Source organism: Gobio gobio (genome assembly GCF_949357685.1).
Source record: "Gobio gobio genome assembly, chromosome: 14".
In the NCBI taxonomy this organism is placed as follows: domain Eukaryota; kingdom Metazoa; phylum Chordata; class Actinopteri; order Cypriniformes; family Gobionidae; genus Gobio; species Gobio gobio.
Window position 1 is genome coordinate 37,454,840 of NC_137107.1, and position 19,575 is coordinate 37,474,414.

At 37.1% G+C, this 19,575-nt stretch overlaps 2 protein-coding genes across 4 annotated transcripts in view; both read left to right on the forward strand.

The window, feature by feature from the left end:
• Positions 1-18: 18 nt before the first annotated feature.
• LOC307137281 (uncharacterized protein) lies at positions 19-18,316 on the forward strand. Of its 3 annotated transcripts, none has more exons than XM_079834853.1 (28): positions 19-114; positions 2,466-2,713; positions 3,790-4,465; positions 5,006-5,118; positions 5,234-5,296; positions 6,068-6,247; positions 6,378-6,511; positions 6,598-6,692; positions 7,321-7,375; positions 8,066-8,206; positions 8,296-8,469; positions 8,907-8,970; positions 9,388-9,589; positions 9,719-9,843; positions 10,577-10,961; positions 11,455-11,586; positions 11,754-11,790; positions 12,304-12,396; positions 12,480-13,161; positions 13,416-13,537; positions 14,056-14,198; positions 14,282-14,571; positions 14,850-15,000; positions 15,091-15,124; positions 15,319-15,414; positions 16,515-16,929; positions 17,187-17,412; positions 17,498-18,316. In XM_079834853.1, the coding sequence occupies exons 2-28, from the start codon at positions 2,472-2,474 to the stop codon at positions 17,582-17,584; spliced, it is 5,157 nt and encodes a 1,718-aa protein (XP_079690979.1). In that variant the 5' UTR covers positions 19-114; positions 2,466-2,471; the 3' UTR covers positions 17,585-18,316. The 3 variants fall into 3 exon arrangements, with proteins under 3 accessions (XP_079690979.1, XP_079690980.1, XP_079690981.1); XM_079834854.1 differs by having other exon boundaries at positions 9,391-9,589; XM_079834855.1 differs by having other exon boundaries at positions 15,322-15,414; positions 17,498-18,310.
• A 397-nt stretch (positions 18,317-18,713) lies between these two features.
• rtknb (rhotekin b) overlaps positions 18,714-19,575 on the forward strand; it is a 43,175-nt gene continuing 42,313 nt past the window's right edge. Inside the window, exon 1 of the mRNA XM_079834949.1 lies at positions 18,714-18,990. Within this exon, the coding sequence (XP_079691075.1) occupies positions 18,880-18,990 (111 nt within the window). The 5' untranslated portion in view covers positions 18,714-18,879. The remainder of the gene's footprint in view (positions 18,991-19,575) is intronic.

Sequence of the window (19,575 nt, forward strand, 5' to 3'; positions counted from 1 at the left end):
GAAGGAACGTTCGTTCCGGGTCTCAATGCGCATGCCCAGTAACAAACAGCAAGCATGGAGGACGTGAGCCGCTAAAGATTTTTTACAATAAAATCACCCTGGACCACCTTTAAAGTAAGATTTTGAAATTGTCACATATTTAAACTTATAGTGATGTTGTAAAACGCAATGTTGCTTTACTAAACCGACCAGCGTCTGGTAATGGACATTGTTGGACAGGACCCTCTCAGTAGCCAGTCAGGGGGAAATCAAAAAGATAAAGAAATTGTATAAAACCAAAGAGCCATTTGTTTCGAGTAGCTGGAAATCAATTTTTTTAATATGAAATGATAGTTGAAAATAAAGTAGTACGTAAAAGTTTTGGAAAGAATTACACTGATGCAATGCGAATAGAAATGTTGTAAACATCACTGTAAGTAACGTTAGTTGTCACATATAAGTTTATTGCTGTTTTTAATTATTATTCAATGAGACGTATAGGAGTGTATTATATTTAATTAGTACTCCATGACTACCCTCAACTGTCAAACTGGATGTAAGACCCTCAGAAAGGTTTTAGCTTACATGATAGTACTTCATTAATGTGTTATTGTAAATCATAACATAATAATATCAAATTGTATATTTTAAATTATCATAGAGAGAAAGATGATGCACAGATTGAGAATTAGCATACCATTATGTATGAATGCAAGTCCTGTCAAATTGATTAATCACGATAATCGGATCCAGGGTAGATTCTAGGATTTTCATTTTGGGGTGTATATATATATATACCTAGGGAGGGTATATAAAAAAAAATGGTAACACTTTAGTTTAGGGTCCAATCTCACTATTAACTAGTAGCTCAATCAAACCGTCTCCATTGACTTTGTATTGCATGAAGTGGCCTCCTTGTCATTTTTGACTTTTATCAAAAAACAGAACAATGTATAAAAGCTGATATGTGACAAAGTGTACAGCAAACAAGCTAAACAACCCAGAACGAAAAACCCAGAAGTTTTTATAAGCTGTTGACACAAAAAACGAGCGTTTAAGGACAAAAAAGTGGATACAGGCCATTGAGACAGAGCGCGACATGTTATATTACACTGAGAACTACACCCACTGGAGGGTAACGTAATCAGCGACAGGAAATATGATATATAAAACTGACATTTGGATATTTTACTTAACAGTGACATGTTTACTGCACACATGGGCATACTTAGGGCACACTGAGTGTCAGGATCCCAAAATTGACCTATTCTTCCTGCCGATGCTTCACGTTTTATTGCCTGTATCCACTTTTGTCTCCTTAAATTCTTGTTTTTTGGGGGGTCGACAGTTTATAAAAACTTATTTCTGTGTTATTTAGCTTGTTTGCTGTACACCTTGTCACACAGCAGCTTTTAGACATTGTTCTGTTTTTGTTATAAGTCAAAAATGACAAGGCTTCACGCAATACAAAGTCAATGGAGAGCGTTGGATTGTTTTCCCTCCCGGTGTGGGCGTGGCCTAAATATGCTCTGTCTCTATTCTGCATGACCATATTACATCCCTTAATCATACAATGTAGGCAGGTTTATAATCACTGAGATCCCAAATGTGAGGTTAGGGGGGTTTGGGGGGCAGAACATTTTGAACATTTTGATTTCTATGATCTACATATGTGCATTTTAAGATGTTCTGAACGCCAAAAAATTTGATAACAACAGCTTGAAAAGTTGAAAACCATGTCAGTGGGCTGATATGACTGATAAAGTTTTTCCATTTTTGTCAGTGAAGAAAGTAAACATATGTTTAACTGATATTTATATATTTTATTTGAGTCATTTTTATAGACATGTTAATTTACTCAAGGCTAACAGGAAAGCTAGGTAACTAAATTTATTTAATTAATTCACAATATGCACACATTCATTACTTATCTTATGCCCAATACAGGCTAAAAAAAGTTGAGCTTTTTTATTTACTGAGAGCTATACATGGAATTATTAATTTACAATATGCACACATTCATTACTATTAATCTTTTTCCTAATCTGAAGAACACGGCTTTGTTAATATTTCTATAATATATTTCTATAATATTATAAATGACATTACATAAGCCAATTTCAAATCAAAATGGCGAAATAAATAAAAAGTGTATTAAATTGTGTGAATATTTTTGTCATTTGTTTAACATTTTTGACTTAAAGAATCAGCTGTCAAATATGAAACGTTTAGTTTAGCTACATATCTTGACGTCGAGTCGCGCTGCTAAAATTCACGCTCAGCCTCAGCAGCTTCTGTGAGCATGATTGGTTTTCTCAAATATTTTGACATTGACGTCATTGGCTGAGGCCCCCCTAAAAAGGGCCTAGTGACGCCCATGATCGGATCTAACAAAAGTTTTAATATATATATTAGTGTGTGATGTATATGTTATTATATATATATATATATATATATAAAACATTTGCTCTCTTTCCTCTAAACAGAAAAAGATGATGCGCAGATCGAGAATTAGCGTCCGCCCCAATGTGAAGCCCACAGGCCGAGCTCTGACAGCTTCTCGAGATAATGTTCAGCCTCCACAGGGTCCTGCTGACTCTGCTCCATCTGAGGGGTCAGAGGTCATGACTGAGAAGTTGATGACTGACCCACCAATAGCATTGGAGCGGACTAATAAGGAAGCCTCTCAGAGCAGCAGCCCTAGTAACCAGTTGGAGGTCACTAGCCATGGAGAGTGAGTCTGAACCTTCAGTCTTATAAATATCTGATTACGTTTATTGAACAGTTTTTTCCACCAATTTTAATCACCTTTTTCCTTTTAAATTGTCTTTCAGTGTGGGAAATAATTTTTTTTAAGTTAAAATATTCCATCATGTTGTCAATTAATATTAGGTCATAAAAACTGCATGTTTTTTATGCATGTCTAATTAGAGATGAAAAATGTTAGTTGTAGTAATTATCATAGAACATTGCTAAAGCGGCTTTAAGAATTTAGATTTTCCTCAGAATTTTCTTCATGTTAGGTTACTACCATAGACTGTAAAAAAAAAATGGCCACCCGTCACCCGTAGGTTTCCGAAGAGCATTTTTGATGCCAAAAAGCCAGCCGTTGCCATCTTGGCAGCGCGTCACCGCGCATCACTACCAGATGACTGAAAATGGGCAAAGAGGCGGGACGTGGATGGAGCTGAGGTGCCTGGTTGCTGAAACCACGCCCCGCCTAGCTTGACCATAGTGGCAATCCACCTGTCACTCAAGTGGCCACACCCTTAATTATGCAGAACTTTAACGCTTAATATAATTTAAGTTATAAAAAAATTCACCTGTCATGAAGGGCAAAATTAGCTATATAGACCAAAACCACTTTTTGTACCAGGCTGTAAACATGTTTTTTTCTGCTGTAATTTGGGCATTTTTAATATGGCGGAGATACAGATTTGACTCCCTTTTGGAGCCTGTCTCTTGCGGCCAGTCAATGAATTGCAGTTTAAGTCACTTTCGTGTTAGCTTCAAGAGATTACTACTACTGTACACTGTAAAAAAAATTCAGGTCTCCAATTGAAAATTTTCTAGTGACGATCACATAAAAAATGTTCAGTTGGCCAAATTGAATTTCTGTGAATTGATGCAATTTAATTCAATTAAAATTCAAGAAATTCAATTTGGCCAACTAAAAAATTTAGATGTGATCGGTCACTAGAAAATTTTCAATTGGAGACCTGATTTTTTTTTACAGTGTAGGTTTTGTTAGGCTATTACTTTATGCAAGAGACATTGCCTGTTTTTCACTGATTCTTTGCCTCACAACAGGGATAAAGCATCTAAAAGTTCTGATGCCCATGATTCAACAAGCACCTCTGTGACTTCTGGCCCTCAGAGGAGGAAACGCTTCACAGCTCTGCCCAACTTAGCCAAACCTCGAGCTTCCCCAGCCTCCTCTAGGACTCCTAAATCTCCGTCCAAGTCTCCTGTAAAACCAGTAACTCCCACTGAGCCTGAAACATTAACCCCCACTGCAGAGACTTCCCATCAGATACCTGAGCCTGTCCACAACTCCAGGTCTCCTGGAAGACGGAGACCTTCTGGAGGGGGCAGGCAGGCCAAAGTACAGCCCATCCCTGCAGACCCACTGCAGAATGACCGAGATACAGCGACTCAAGAGGATGGAGGGTTGGAAGGCACTGCTGTACCGTTGACCATCCAGCAAGGGGAGTCCCATCATCCCCTTAGAACTTCCAAACCTGATACTGTTTTGGTTCCTCCTGCTGTGGAAGACATGGTCGTACAACAGGACGGTGTTTCTGAGCCACCTCCGGGGCAAAGCCAAACTGATGTGTTAAGAGAAAGGCTTAAAAAACTTCAGTCTCACTCTCCATTGAAAATTCTCAAATCGTTGAAAACTCTGAACGACCCGGCAGACATGGTCAAGTTAGCTCAGGCTCGAAGACTTCGGGAGCTTCTTAAAAAAGAAATGAGCAAAAACAAGGTTTGTATGTACTTTACGTTAATTTGTTTTGCTATTTTCTGCCTTTTGACGTCTTTAAATATATATAATATATAAGAGATTTGTTAATGTTTGTAAAAGAAGTCTCCAAGGCTGCATTTATTTAAACAAAAATACAGGAAAAATAGTAACATTGTGAAATATTATTACAATTGAAATGTTATTACAATTTTACAATATCAGTGCTTTCTATTTTAATATATTTTAAGATGTAATTTATTCCTGTGAATTTTCAGCATCATTACTCCAGTCTTCACTGTCACATGATCCCTCAGAAATCATTCTAATATACTAATTTGCTGCTCAACAAACATGTATTATTATCAGTTAAAAATGTATATACATTTTATATATATATTATGTTTTGTCCCAGGCTAAATAGGATTTTTATTGAATCACAATTTAATCAATACTGTAATCCTGGCACATGTTGGGACTGTCACTTTATGTGGAATTCCTCATGTAATTATTTCAATGCTTTTAATGTGCTACTCTGACCTCCCCATTGAAACTTGAATCTAGGAAGACAAGAAGAAACCCAAGATGGGAATCAATAAACGCAAGGCACCTAAAGATCACACCAAAATGACCATGAGGGAGCTGATCTATTACCTGCCTGTTTCCAACCCGATGAAGTACGTGCCATTCTTAATTCCTGTGTGTGTTTTGGAAATCCATGTGAATGGTAGTGTTGATATTAGATTTGCGATGCATGTTTTTTAGTTTTCAATGTCTTGGTTTTCTGTACAGGTCTTTCACAGAAGAAGAGCAGAAAGCATCAGAGACAGAATTAGATGACTCTCCTACACCAACGTAAGCCTAATCACCCTATCAATCTCCCAATAGCGCGCATATTCCAGGAAGATGTCTATTCAATGCGGGTGGTGTATTGCAGATGCAACATTTTAAAAATGCTTATAATTTAGATTGTTGTATTTTTTGCCCTTAAAAGCTTTGAATAGAGTGCCCATATTATGCTATTTTAAAGATTCCTAATTTTGTTTTGGAGGTCTCCTACAATAGATCCAAGGTCAAAAACACTTTAATTTTCCGAAGCTCCGGGGGCTTCCTCAGCACTTGGTAAACAGTGATACGAACAGTAACTATGGCGTCTGTTTTAATATATCAATTCAAGCCTGAATCCTCATCCTTTGGAAGTGCAATCAAAGTGGATGTGCTTTTGTTGACAGCATCTATCGACATGTCAACAACACAAACCAAACTCTTCCAGGCCTCAGCTACAACTACAGTGTTTAAGAGCGGGTCAAAGTATACGTTGTTCGCGAGCAGCCAATGAAGAACATAGGCTGGAATTATGCAAATTTGTTACAATCCTACGTAGGTTCCTTCAGGAAGTAAGACTGAAATTACTGACAACTCATTTCAGGCAGTCTCATTTTGGGAGACAATAACTCCATTCATTGTGCACTTTGATCTTTGAAACTTTGCAGACCTTTTACGTTCACAAACAGATATATTACACACTACATAAATGGTCAAATTCGGAAAGGCATAGTAGGGGCACTGTATTAATATTATTGTATTAAGTTTAAACCCCCATCAGAACTTCTTGTTTCTCTTTAGTTCTTCTAAGACTCCAGCTACTCCAGCTGCTCCATCAGTTCAGGAGACGGTGGCAGAAGATGCTGGTCATGAGGAAGACGAGGAGAGAGGGGAAGAAACTCAGCCAGAGGAGGAAGAACCTATGCTAGTGCCCAGGGTAAAGGTGGCGGAGGATGGCTCTCTGATTATAGACGAGGAGAGGTCAGTGACGTTCCTTTTTATCCTGAGCTGCTGCTCATAGAGAAGTGTAGTCCAGGAATTATTTTAGTAGAAGTGTGTAATATTCCCAGTGTTAAAATGCTTTTTTATTCTGTTGTGTGGGTGTGTGTAGTTTAACAGTCCAGGTGTTAAGGGCAAAAGGACCCAATCCAGCAGATGACAGAGATCCCATATTTGAACGTGGCTCTACCACCACTTACTCCAGCTTTAGGAAGGGCACCTACACCAAACCCTGGTCTAGTGGAGGTCAGAAGTCAATCATAGTGCACCTCTTAATTTAAAGTGTGCCGTACATTTCATTCATATAGGATTTTTTTTAATGACTTTTCCAGAGACTGAAATGTTTTACTTGGCCATCAGCATGGTGGGGACGGACTTCTCCATGATTGGTCAGCTGTTTCCACACAGAGGTCGATTGGAAATTAAGGTTATCTTTGTTTGATCTTTTTTATGCATATCACTAAAAAGTTGTATGCTTGATATAGTTGTTGATTTCATACTATCGTCCACAGGTTTGTGGTTCAGCTCATGAAGGCTGTATTTATTTGATCAATAATACAGCAAAAACATTAAGATTGTGAAATATTATTACAATTTAAAATAACTGTTTTCTATTTTACTATATATTTTTTTTTCATGAATTTTCAGCATCATTACTCCAGTCTTCAGTGTCACACGATCGTTCAGAAATCATTCTGATATACTGAATTGGTGCTAAAGAAACATTTCTTATTATCAATGTTGTGCTGCTTAATATTTTTGTGGAAGCTGTGATATGTTTTTTCAGGACTCTTTAATTAATAGGAGGCTTAAAAAAAACAGCATTTATTTAAAATAGAAATCTTTTGCAACATTATAAATGTATTTACTGTCTTTTGATTAATTTCTTTTGACCCAAAAAATGACCCCAAACTTTTCAATGGTAGTCTCTGTCACCTCAAGTGAACATGAATTACTTGTCGATTTTGGACAAAATGGATGTGTGCCATAATAATGCAAGCTCATCTTCAAGAGCCTCAATCACCATCTTCTTTGGTGTTCTCTTATTCCCGCAGAACAAGTTCAAGAAAGAGGAGAGAAATAACTCCTGGAGAATAGATAAAGCATTCAGTAAGTGACCATGAGCAGTTAACCTACCATATACCATATGTATATGACATTCTTCTTTCAGATGAATACAATCAGAGTTATATAAAAAAATGTCCTGGCTCTTCCAAGCATTATAATGGCAGTGATTGGAAGCCCAAAATAAATCCATTTTAAAAGTAATCCACACGGCTCCGTTTTTGTAAGAAAAATATCCATATTTGACACGTTATAAAGTAAAATATTTAGCTTCCAGCGGACCGCTTTCTATATTAAACTTACGAAAAAAAGCGTAACTGGTGAGACGATAATGTTGTGCTTAGCGTAAGTGCTTTTGAACTGCGAGAGGCGCTACACTTTGTTCGTAAGCTGAATACAGAAGGTGGTCCACCGGAAACTAGATATTTTACTTTATAAAGTTTTAAATATGGATATTTTTCTTACATAAACCCATACACCAACCCATAAACCCACCGGAGCCGTGTGGATTACTTTTATAATGGATGAATGCACTTTTTTGGGCTTCAATTTTTGGGCTGCCATTTACTGCCATTATAATGCTTGGAAGAGTCAGGACATTTTTTAATATAACTCTGTATATTCGTCTGAAAGAAAAATGTCATATACACCTAGAATGTCTTGAGGGTGAGTAAATTATGGGATAATTAAATTTTTTGGGTTTGTCGAGTCAAGTAAACTGAATTATATTTTCAGAGGAGAAGCGACGTCTGGATCTAGATTTCTTCAAAACATTAATGGAGCAGATCCTAAAAGACGAGGAAAAGAAGAAAAACAAAAACAAAGAGCTCACCAAGTTGGCTAAGGCACAGAATAGAGTCCAAAGGAAAGTGAGAGGTCAGTTGAGTTTAACTTTCAATCTGCCTCTCTAAGATTCACAGTTTATTCCAAATTCTAATGCGCACATACACTATTTTCTGATGCAGTGGCTAAAAGAAAAGAAATGGACACTTCAGAGGATTCGGACAGCGATGTGGTTGCAGGAGAAAAGGAGAATGAGGATCTCTCAAATGATGGAGGAAGTGAAACCACTTCAAAGAGACGCAGGGGAAGAGGGGCGAATACTCCACAGAGGAGAATCAAGAAGACAAATGGAGAGGGTATGGGAACAATATTTTTGTTCTTTAATAGTCCAGGGCCTGGTTTCACAGACAGGGCTTAGATTAAGCCAGGATTAGACTTTAGTTCAATTAGAACATTTAAGTAGCTTTTATAAATGTGCCTTAGAAAAAAAAGTGCATCTTGAGACAAAACAATGACACTGACATATTTTAAGATATCTCAGTGCAAGTTGCTTTCAGCTAAAACAGCTCAAACGTGCATTTTAGTCTGGGACTAGTTTAAGCCTTGTCTATGAAACCGGGGGCAGATGTCTCAAATTTCTGAAGAATATGTTAAATTGAAATCACTGCCTATGCATAGTGAAACCTACTGTCTGTTTTTTGTAAATAGTTTTTCATATTATTAGAATTTCATATTATTGATTAGTGATTTTTTTGTGTGTAAACATTTGATATATTTCATTGATGGTTTGTAGCTGCAATAGATGAACCTGAGGACTGTGAAAATGCCACTTCTGATGGACAGACACAAGATGACAGGTAAGAATTAACTAAAATATGTGATTGAATCCTTACAGATATCTCACATTATTACATTTAAAGATGCGTTTAGTCTTTTTTTTTTCAATTAAAGGTGTCGTGTACACTATCATGCAAATGTTTAGGGTGATTCTAATATTTTGATTTTGTGCACAAGAAACATTTGTCCATTTTGAAAACGTGAAAAGTTCTGTTGCTTAATATTTTTTGGAAACTGATCATAGAAATGTCAAAAGTACAGCATCTTCTGTAACATTAATAATGTATTTACTGTCACTGTGGATACGTTTAATGGATGCTTTCTTATTGACCCGTATTGATTTTTGAACAGTAGTGTAATTTGTAGTTTGCTCTAATAGTGCAGTTGTAATGTATTGTTATGAGACCATTTGGGGCTGAAAATGATTCTCTTTCTAGCAGGTTAAGGGAATCTGATTCATCAGAGAACATAAACAAGAGTCCTACTACTATTAAACCGGCTCAGCTCAAGGGTCGACCCCAGAGACCGGTCCCGAACCTCAGCCGCAGATGGGGGAACAGGCGCCCTGAGCCCAAAAGCAATATACGAGAGGGCGGGACCTCAGTCGGGGAGGACAGTAATACGGACAGGTCCACCAAGGTAGCATTTTTAACTGTTTTATGCGAGATCTTACACATGTATTACAAAGTAATAGAATGTAGTACAAAGGCATTTTTTTGTGACAGTCTTTTTTGTCTGACATAATTGTATAATTCACTCTTTTTTTAGGTGCCTTCAGATTTGATACAAGAGGAGAAGAAGAAGCAGTCTACAGTTCTCCTTGAATTGGAAGATTTAGAGGAAGAACCTGAGCTGAGTGCTGTACATGAACAGATATTCAATAAACCAACCAGGTAAGCCTGAGAATATTTAGAATATTTCAATAATAACACGGTTAGAGCTCTCATTGGAATTTTTTTTTTTAGGAATATTTATATACTAATATAGAATTTATTTCTATTTTGAATGAGCTTTTATTTTAATTTTATTTTAAAACAGCAGTCTTTTCAACATCACAATATCATTATTTCTGTGTTAGAATAATTCTAACTATCACAGAAGTACTGGGATAAAAGTTTATAGTTCTGATATAAACACTGATTTCTATGGTAGTGATCAAAATACAGTAAATCACCATTTGAAACAAACCTGATGCATCAAAGAAAAAAAGATTGTATCAATTACATGGCTACACCAGTAGATGGCGGCACGTGACTGTTGAAAAATGTATTTGTCATTGAATCATTCAGGAGATCCATTCAAAAACTGAGGAATGTCTTTATGAGCGAATCGTTAAGTAATTAATTCAAACTGATTAAAAAAGATGAATTATTACAATTAATGAAATATTTTTAAATAAACTAGTAAATTACATGTTGTTTTGTTGTCTATTTAGAATCGTAGGAGAATCTCTATTCTCTATTTTAAACAAAAAATCGTGATCCTCAATTTATCCAGAATCATGCAGCTCTAGATGGATTTATGCGTCAATTTATCATTAAAGATCATTCTTTTTTTTAGGCATTATTCTGTTGTCTTGTTTTCAGTTTTGCTAGTCACACTAATGATTATTTCTCTTTTATTTAGGTCAGGAAGGATCCCTAAGCTCTCTCAGTATGTGATGCAGGCAGCAGCAGAGGAAGAAGAAGATGAGGAAGAGCTCTTTGAACCTCCTGTGTCTTCCAAAATTTGTAATCAGGGCGTCAAGGCACCCGGCCGGAGGACTAAATTAAAACCAGGTCCCACATTGAAACAGGGCATGCACAGGAGGGGGAAATCTAGACTGGTGACCTTACTTGCCTCTGGAAATGAAGATGATGAGGAGGAGGACGACGACGAGAACGTAGAAGATTGTGTCCTGAGCCAGGTGGACTTTCCTTCATACCCTGAAGAGGAAAACCAGGCATTTGTGCCAATGAGTCTACGCCCTCTACTGCCCGTTAATTCAGAGGTGGTAGAAACCATGGAAGAGGTGTGTTTATGTATTTTCATACCATAAAGGACCTTAGTGGAACCCCCTTCATCACACATCATTGTGGCTTGCTCTGTTCATAAACTCTCCTGCTTGAGTCTGATGTTTTTCTTTTTTGCATAAGTTATGCTATGGTTAGTTTTCAAAGAATAAGGTCAGAAACATATTTTACGCCAGGGGTGTCTGGTGACCCCCAAGTATCCTTGGAAAAACGTAACATGTACAGAATTTTATATTACTAAAATTGGTATTTTGCTATCTAAACACTAACCCTAATTATTTTATTCCATTAACAGTTTGTGACAATGAAAACAAATCTGAATACGGTTTTGTTTTTTCTTGCTTAAAATATGTTTCTGAACTAAGTGATGTTCAGTTTTGTTTAACCATTGTGTTCATTTTCATTTCTGAATGTCATTTAAAAAAACTCACAACCTTCCTCCCTTTCATTGTCATTCCCTTTTTTTTGTCACTCATTCACATTGACTCCCAGCTCGACATTTCTGTGAATATGCCTGATATCCTGGGCTCATCCCAGAATGCTTTGTGCCCTGAGATGTCATGTGAGCAGGCGGCGTTGCCCGCTGGCCCTGTCTCTTATGAACACCAGTTGGACCTACTTGCTGTAAGTCTCCCCAGCATCCTCTATGTCCCTTGTCACATCTGTCAACTGTTGTGGTGTCCATCATAAACACCTTCATTTGTTGTCAGCTGAATTCTTTACTTTGAAATCGGAGTGATTTTGAATGATTTGATGACTTGGTACTAATTTGTGTCTGATTTGTTTTTAAGGATGTCATTGAGTTTCTTGACCCAGACCACATGGAAGGTAAGGTGAAACTCTTTCAAGCTTTCGTACCACCAGCAAAAATTGAGAAACAAATAATCTAACTGAATGAACTACCCCAGGAGTTGTTATGATCTATATTAACCATGCATTTACATCTAGTAATCATATGTAGTCAAAAAGGTCTCCAGTGTGCAATAAAATGTTATATTTCAGCATAAAATTATTTGGCCAATAGATGCACATATACAATAGTTTTAGATTTAAAAAAATGTGTTTAATTATGGTTATGGTTATGGTTATGCTTTGCATCGGGTAGTTCTTCGCCTATATGTTGTGCATTAAAATCCTTTAATGCATGGCTAGCCGTGTATTATCCCTTACTTATTTTTTCCAGTAGTTTTTTAATTGCTTATCCGTAACAATGTGTATATTGTGTCATCAACCAAACTTTTAAGAATATTGTATGATAAAAGTTGTACTTCATGCAATCTAAGCCTTTTACCCAAAATCTTTAATATTCTGATATTCATCATTTATACATCTTTCTTTCAGTATGTAAGGAGATCAACAATGAAGCTGCCCAGACTCTTCTGACCATCGGGAACTCAGCTCAGATGACCCAGATATCCGAAATAGCCTGTACTGGTAAGAATAGCTTCATAATGCAACCCTCTTATTTGAAATTTGAAATATTAATTAGAAGATTGATTGAATGTAATCTTTTTCAGATGAAAATTATATTGTTGGACAGTCAAGCATTGTACATGAAGAGGTGGTCCATGAAGAAGTTATCACAGAAACAGCCGTCATGTCCGGTCCTTCTGGAAGTTGCGAGTCAGAGTTGAACGCTTATGTTGAACTTTACAGCTGTGAAACTCATATTCCAGAACTTTCTGCTGAAGAAACCCCTACCACAATCGAGGAGCCAATCAAATCACAGACAACCGATGCTCATCCTGGTCCCATTCAACATGAGACACAGGATTTGGCTTGTTCCAACAGTGTTCCACCACCAAAAAGAGGCCGCTTCTCCAAACACAAACCCAATATCGGTCAAGGTCTGAGAACCAGACGAGCTCCACAGCAGCAAATCTGTCCGGAACTTGTTACCGATTCTGTGGAGATCTCTACGGGTCCGTCTGTCACAGAAAAGGATAAAAATGCAACGCAACCCATGCAAGAAGATTCAGTTCCTGTGGATCACCTGTCAGTCTCCTCTACTTACCCTGAGGTATTACAGCCAGAAAAATCATCTGAAAGAAGAGAAGACAGTCCCAATGTTGTTCCTGAAAGAGTGACTGAAGAAGATAATGGATCAATTTCATCTCTGAAGAGAAAGATTGATGATATAACCACAGAGGAAAAAGTAAAAGAACAAGAAGAGGCGAGAGAACCACAACTGACTCATAGGTATTAAAAGTGCATGTATATGGCCCATTTATTTATTTTATTCATTTATTTTCACTGATACTGTTAGTCAGTGATCTATTTTTTTGTGATTCAACATTTCACATTCATTTTTAATTATTTTTGTAAATAGCAGTAAAATGGTTCCTTGAATAGCTAATGCTTTATAACTAATGGCTAATCCCAAAATATGAAACTGATATTCATGTGTCTAAAAAATGTGTAGTCTCTAATATTGTCTATGTTATGTGTTTCAGTGTGAGTGAGTCTCAGAGCACAGCAGATGAGCCTGCTAAATCTGTCAGGAGGTCCCGCGGACCCAAACCTAAACCGAACCTGACTCAGACATCCAGACGCACACAAACACAACACAAAACGGGTATGACAATTCATACATATTTTGCATAGTTAAAAATATATGTATTTTAATAAAAACAAGCAGAGATTAAATATAAGTATTATATATTTTATTAAATAAGTATAATATATAAATGATTTGTTTAGTAAAATTGTATACCTGGGTGTCACCACTGTTGCAGCCTTTTAACATATTACCATCGTGTATAAATTGTTTTAACGTTTCAATAATATATAATTTTTCTTATTACAGCAGACTTTTTTTTTTTCTCATTAGTTTATTTTTTAAATGTACTTTATTAATGTAAAAATAATGACTGGTTCAGTTTTATTATGCAACAAATAAGTTAATAGTTTACTTATAAACTTATTTTTATGTATTTATATATTTTTTGTTTTGATTTTGCCGTGAACTATCACATTTATGCTCTTGAAAGGTTTCATGAGATTCACCTAAACAGAACAATTACAACAACAACAAAAAAAACATTTAAAAATAAAAGCACATATGAATTTTTGTTTGTATTTGTTTCCTTCTAGTAATAAATGAGAAGCTGCCTGCTGCCAATTCTTCCACGAGCACTTTCACTAAAAGTCCTGAAGAGAGTGCTGTAGTAACTACAGAATCTGAGGGTTCCCAAAGTGAAGTACAACAAGAGGTTGAGAGCATTGAATCAGCACAGGTAAAATATCCGTTAAATAGGATTTTTAGGTAGAATCATTACAGTAAGGACATCGACAGTAAGGTTACGTTTCTTTAATTCAGGTGGTCAAAGATGCCACACCACCAGTTGTTTCTGAAGACGAGTCCAGGCAGAAAACTGTGGTCATGTTGGATGAGAACAATAGAACCAGTCCAGGGAAAGTTTTTGAAGACAGCACTGTTAAACCTTCTGGATGTGAATCAGAAGAGGCATCTGCTGAACCCACTCCTGAGGAACCTGTGTTTATACTGTCTCTCACTGAAATCCCACCCACTTTAGATGAGGGGGTGGGCTTTAGGACAGAGCCCCTCCCACTGACAGCAGTGTCTGAGTCGCATTCTCATGGTCAAAGGTACAGTTAGCTTTCATCTGTTATCTAATGCTGTAAAACACACTGAGATCAATGCACCACCTCATAAATAAATGTTGTGGGATGTTGTGTCCGGGTTTTTCCTAGCTGACAATTTGTTAACCAAATTAATGCAGTGCATGCTTAAGGTTTTTTTTTCTGAGACTGGCTCTCGGTGTTCTCAAATGTCAGTGTCTAGATTTCATTTACATATTTGCAAATTGTACCATGTCCTTTTTCTTGTACTTATTACTTTTTCCCCACATTCTGCTTCATTTCAGTGCTAATGAAAGCAGGGAGGTATCTCACCTTCTGATCACAGATGCTTTAGTTCCTGTGTCAGAGAATGAGGAAAAGAAAAGTGGAGGGGGGGACGTGGACAAATCGAGGAAAGGCGAATTGAAACACAAGACACCAGCCTCAACATCTCAGGTGGTAAAACGTGCATCTTGACTTTCAGCACTATTGATGCTTGATAAATAGTCTAAAAAGTGACTAATAGAGAGGTTATTTCCTTCCTAGAGTACCGAAGGTGAGAGTCAGGCAGAACATCATGGTGAGAACATTTTCAGCAAATCTTTATAATTAAAAAATAAATACAAGGCCTCGTTCATCTTTTTAAGTGGGACAACTTACACTATTGGTGGCAGACTAAATACTTTTTGCCCCACGGTATATATGGTACCGATTGTCATCTGTCAGCATGTTGTAACATCTGTTCATGCATTGCACATTTTCTTTATGTCTTAGTAGTGGAATTATTGGAAAGGCCTGTGGAAGAAGGGACTAAAGATGAGGAGGAACATCTAGAGAAGAAGAGAAAACTACCTGAGAGAACCCGGAGAGGTAAGGGAGCAGAAGAGAAACAGTTGTGCTGCTTAAATATGTGGGAACCGTGATACACTTTTTTCAGTATTCTTTGATTAATAGAAATTCAGAAGAAAAGCAATTAGAAATAGAAATATTTTGGAACACTATAAATCTCTTTAATTTAAAGGTGCACTATGTAACATTTTTTCAGTAAAATACCCAAAAACCACAAGGCCAGTGTTATATATTTTGTTCAGTTGAGTACTTACAATATCCCAAATGTTTCCAACTATTTGTAAATCGTGAGAAACCAAGGAACTGTCAATTGTGTCATATCTGCGTTACCCCCGGTTTCTTGTTTTATTTTGCAGAAACGCTTTACTCTTACTGCAGTGTGCAACAAGTGTCATAGCAGCCGCCGAGCGAACGCACAGAGTAACGTCATAACATCATTATCAACACACTCAGATGTATCTAATATGATAAACAGAGCTGCGTTACCTCATACTCATGACCGGAAAAGCGGAAGTGGCTCCGGCGACTGTGGTATAATAAAAGTCCCGCCGGCGACTATGCCATAATAACAGTCCCGCTGCTCGCGAGGTGTGTGTTCCTCTCTTTTTATTAACAATCGCTCCAGCGGCCTTGATCAGCTCCACAACACTTGGTCCTGCTCTGCTTCATACTACAGAAATGTTAATAATTGCATGCATGAACACGATTTCTGCCCGAGTCCTATCCCGATTCTTTTCCAGCGGCTGTAAGGTGAAGACCACATGTCCAAAAAGTATGTGCTCAAACGTGGCGTCATCAAACTACGCCTTTGTTTTGAATAGGCGACCTCTAGGTAGGCGAGTTACATAGTGCAGCTTTAATGCATTGTTGCTTTAAAAAATCTTACCGACCCAAACTTTTAAATGTTAGTGTATAATAATTATTTGAAAAATAAATAAGAAAAATACAATAAGTTACTTAACATAAAAAAGTTACTATTACCAAATCTATTAGGATTGGTTATTGTTTAAAAAAACTTGCATGAAGGATTTGTTCACATTCATCGTATGAGACTACATTATGTTAAGATTACAACACATAAAACAATTGTTTTACCAATGGACTCTTTCTTCTGTGTTTAGCAAAGCTGCAGGTCAAACCCATCCCCATTTCAAAGAGAAATGCTCGAGGTGTTCATGCGAAAGAGGACACAGCAGCGCTCTCTTTAAAAGAAACTACCTCATTATCCATTTCAACAGACGAGACGAGATCAGTGCCCGAGCAAACTGTGCCTGCTGCCATTTCAACAACGGAAAACTCGACATCAACCACCATCTCAGACAGAGAAGCAAACACAGACCTTTCTGCGACCAGAGATAACTCTCGTTCACCTCAGCAAGAAAACGATGCTAAAGAATCTTTCCAGAAGGGTCCCTCCCAAGGCATCATAGGACAGGTGGACCTCCCAGGCAAAGAGGCAGTTGAGTTAGCTAGTGGATCAGACTCGCAAAGTGTCAGTCAGATCACGCCTGTTGCCACAAGTGGGCCACTTGCAAGGTGGGTGGCCATTTTACAAAGTTTTGATTTTGTTTTGGGGTCTACTAGAAAAGGTTTTCATGCTTAAATGTTTAAAAACACATTATTTTTCACATAGTTTACATGATTACCATAATAGACTACCATAATAGAGAATAACTTCCTTTGTGTGTGTCCAAGTGTCCTTTGTGTCCAAGTGTCTTTTATTATGTAAAATAGGCCTCTTTAAAAAATGTTTTGATATTTAATCCATTTGTTTTAATTTTGTTCTTCTATAGACCTGGCAGAAGACCCAAGGGGTTCCTGTCCTTCATTTCTTCTAAGAGTACACAAGGACCACCAGCAGCTCATCGAGGGGCCAAACCAGGCCCCCAAAAACTAGCAGTCAACACCGCACGTCCTGAGAGAAAACGAATAGCGGCTGGCCCTGTTACTATTGCAACAAACCCTGAAGTAAAGCGACCGTCACCAACCTCTGCTTTCACCACTGCATCTGTCATTGAGGTATCATACAGTCCGATATTCCAGTACCTTTTATCGCCACTTTTTATATTTGTATTAATAGAACTGTTCTCTCTCTGTTCTGCAGAACTCAGAAGAAGAACCCACCAGTGTCTCCAAGTACTTTTTCAGTGACATCTTTACTGAAGTCGAGGAACTAGAAGACGTGGATTGAGGTTGGAATAACGAGCCAGGAACAACCAACTAACCAGTGTATAGATGTGAATATGTGAAGCTTTTACCAGGACACTTTTACCAAAAAGAACCACAACTGAAGATATGCAGTGAAAATGTATCTGTTGAAATATTACCAATGTCTTTCATTTTATTATATTTTTTTGAGGATAAATAAGTACTAATTCACAAATATGTTTTTGTTACACTTTCAGTCTTTGTTATGTAAAGTTGAATTACGACTCATGCCTAACTGTGAATTCTCTAACATCATTTGGTAATATTTGTATTTTTTCTTTCTTTAGAAAATACTTGTTTTGGAAGTGACTTTTCTTTCTTTATAATTTATATATATATTTTTAAATAGCAGTTACGAAACAAACCTCCATTTTAAAAAAGCACTGTCCTTTTTTCAACTCCATGCTGTTTGTGTGTGTTTTAGCATTTTTCAACATGTTTTGTAGCATTTTTTTAATCTTCAGCTTTTAGTCACAAAGCCTAACCTCTGTTCAGTTTTATGCTGTTCATATTTGTATTCAAATGTTCTCAAGCAAATGTTTTACATTTAAATATTTGTAAATATGTTAATAAAAATGTACAATTTGTTGTAAAGTTTGAAAACTCAAGTATTTCAAGTCTGCTTATATGTACATTTTTAAACGTATAGAGTAATATATTTTATATTGTTTATGTAGTTGAATAGCAATGAAATTAAACTCAAATGAGCAGTTTTTCCTTCTTTGTCAGATAGAAAACGTCATTAGCACGTGGTACCTGTTGCTTTTCTCAGCGCAGGTCAGGATGGACCAATCACAGTCTGTATTTACTACGTGATCCTTTTTGTTTAAAAATGATTTTATGGAGATTGTTTGTGGGGATTTCGATTTGTAGATGTCAGCTATTAATACTCCGAATTAATACATTCAAATGATTATTCGTTTTAGCGTGCAGATGTTTCCAATTAACTAAAATATCATGAAATTCGAATGCGTCTTAAAGGAGAATTCATTTTTTGGAGCTGTTAAACGCCCCCTGGCGGCCATTGGATACCTTTTAGCCTCCCAATCACGACAATGGTGGCGCTGTTTCAGTAAACTAAGCGCCACCCATACCACGAACTAAAGAAAAACACACCCACTTATCCATAGTTGTCTCAACATGATGTCCAGCAGGATTTTAGACCAAATATACGAATGTCGCCTTTAAGATACATTTGGGACGGGATTTATCTTTATTTTAATACAGCAGTTTCACTTCGGTTGTTTGATTGAGTTGGATTTTCAACATAGAGCAATAATGTTCTGCAGAAACCAAACTTCCAGAGCCACTGTGGCCCGCGGATCCGCTATGGAGATGGAGGTGAAGAGAGGCCGATTCCGCCTGAGCGTGCTCGAGGATTCCGCACAGGTGAGCGAGCGCAGAGGAACCCCACCCGCGCAGGCGCAGATCGACTACAAATTCATTACAACACTACCGATAAAAAGTTGTATTGCTTAGATGTTGCTCATTCATTTCCCTGGAGCCTCAGGAGTTCGTTCTTGGGTATAGTTTGTATATACATTGGAATTCAATTTAGTTTCATTGGTAGGATCTGTTTCCAGTAGGCCTATGCATGATTTTGCTGTTGAATTGTGCTCTCAAGTTGGGATTTATTATCGTATTTTGTAATAATTGTATTACGTGAAGTCCCCTTGGAATCAGATGCATTACGTCATATTGTTTCAAAGGGACTGTTCACCCCAACATTTTAATTCTGTATTTCAAACCTGTATGAAGTTTTGTTGAACACGAGAAGATATTTTGAAGAATACAAAACAAATACAATGGAAGTCAATGGGGTCCATCAACCGTTTGTTTACCGACCTTTGTCAAAATATCTTCTTTTGTGTTCAGCATAAGCAAGAGATTCATACAGGTTTGGAACAACTTGAGGGCGAGTAAATAATGAAAATTTTTATTTTTGGGGTGAGTTATCCCTTAAATCATGTATTC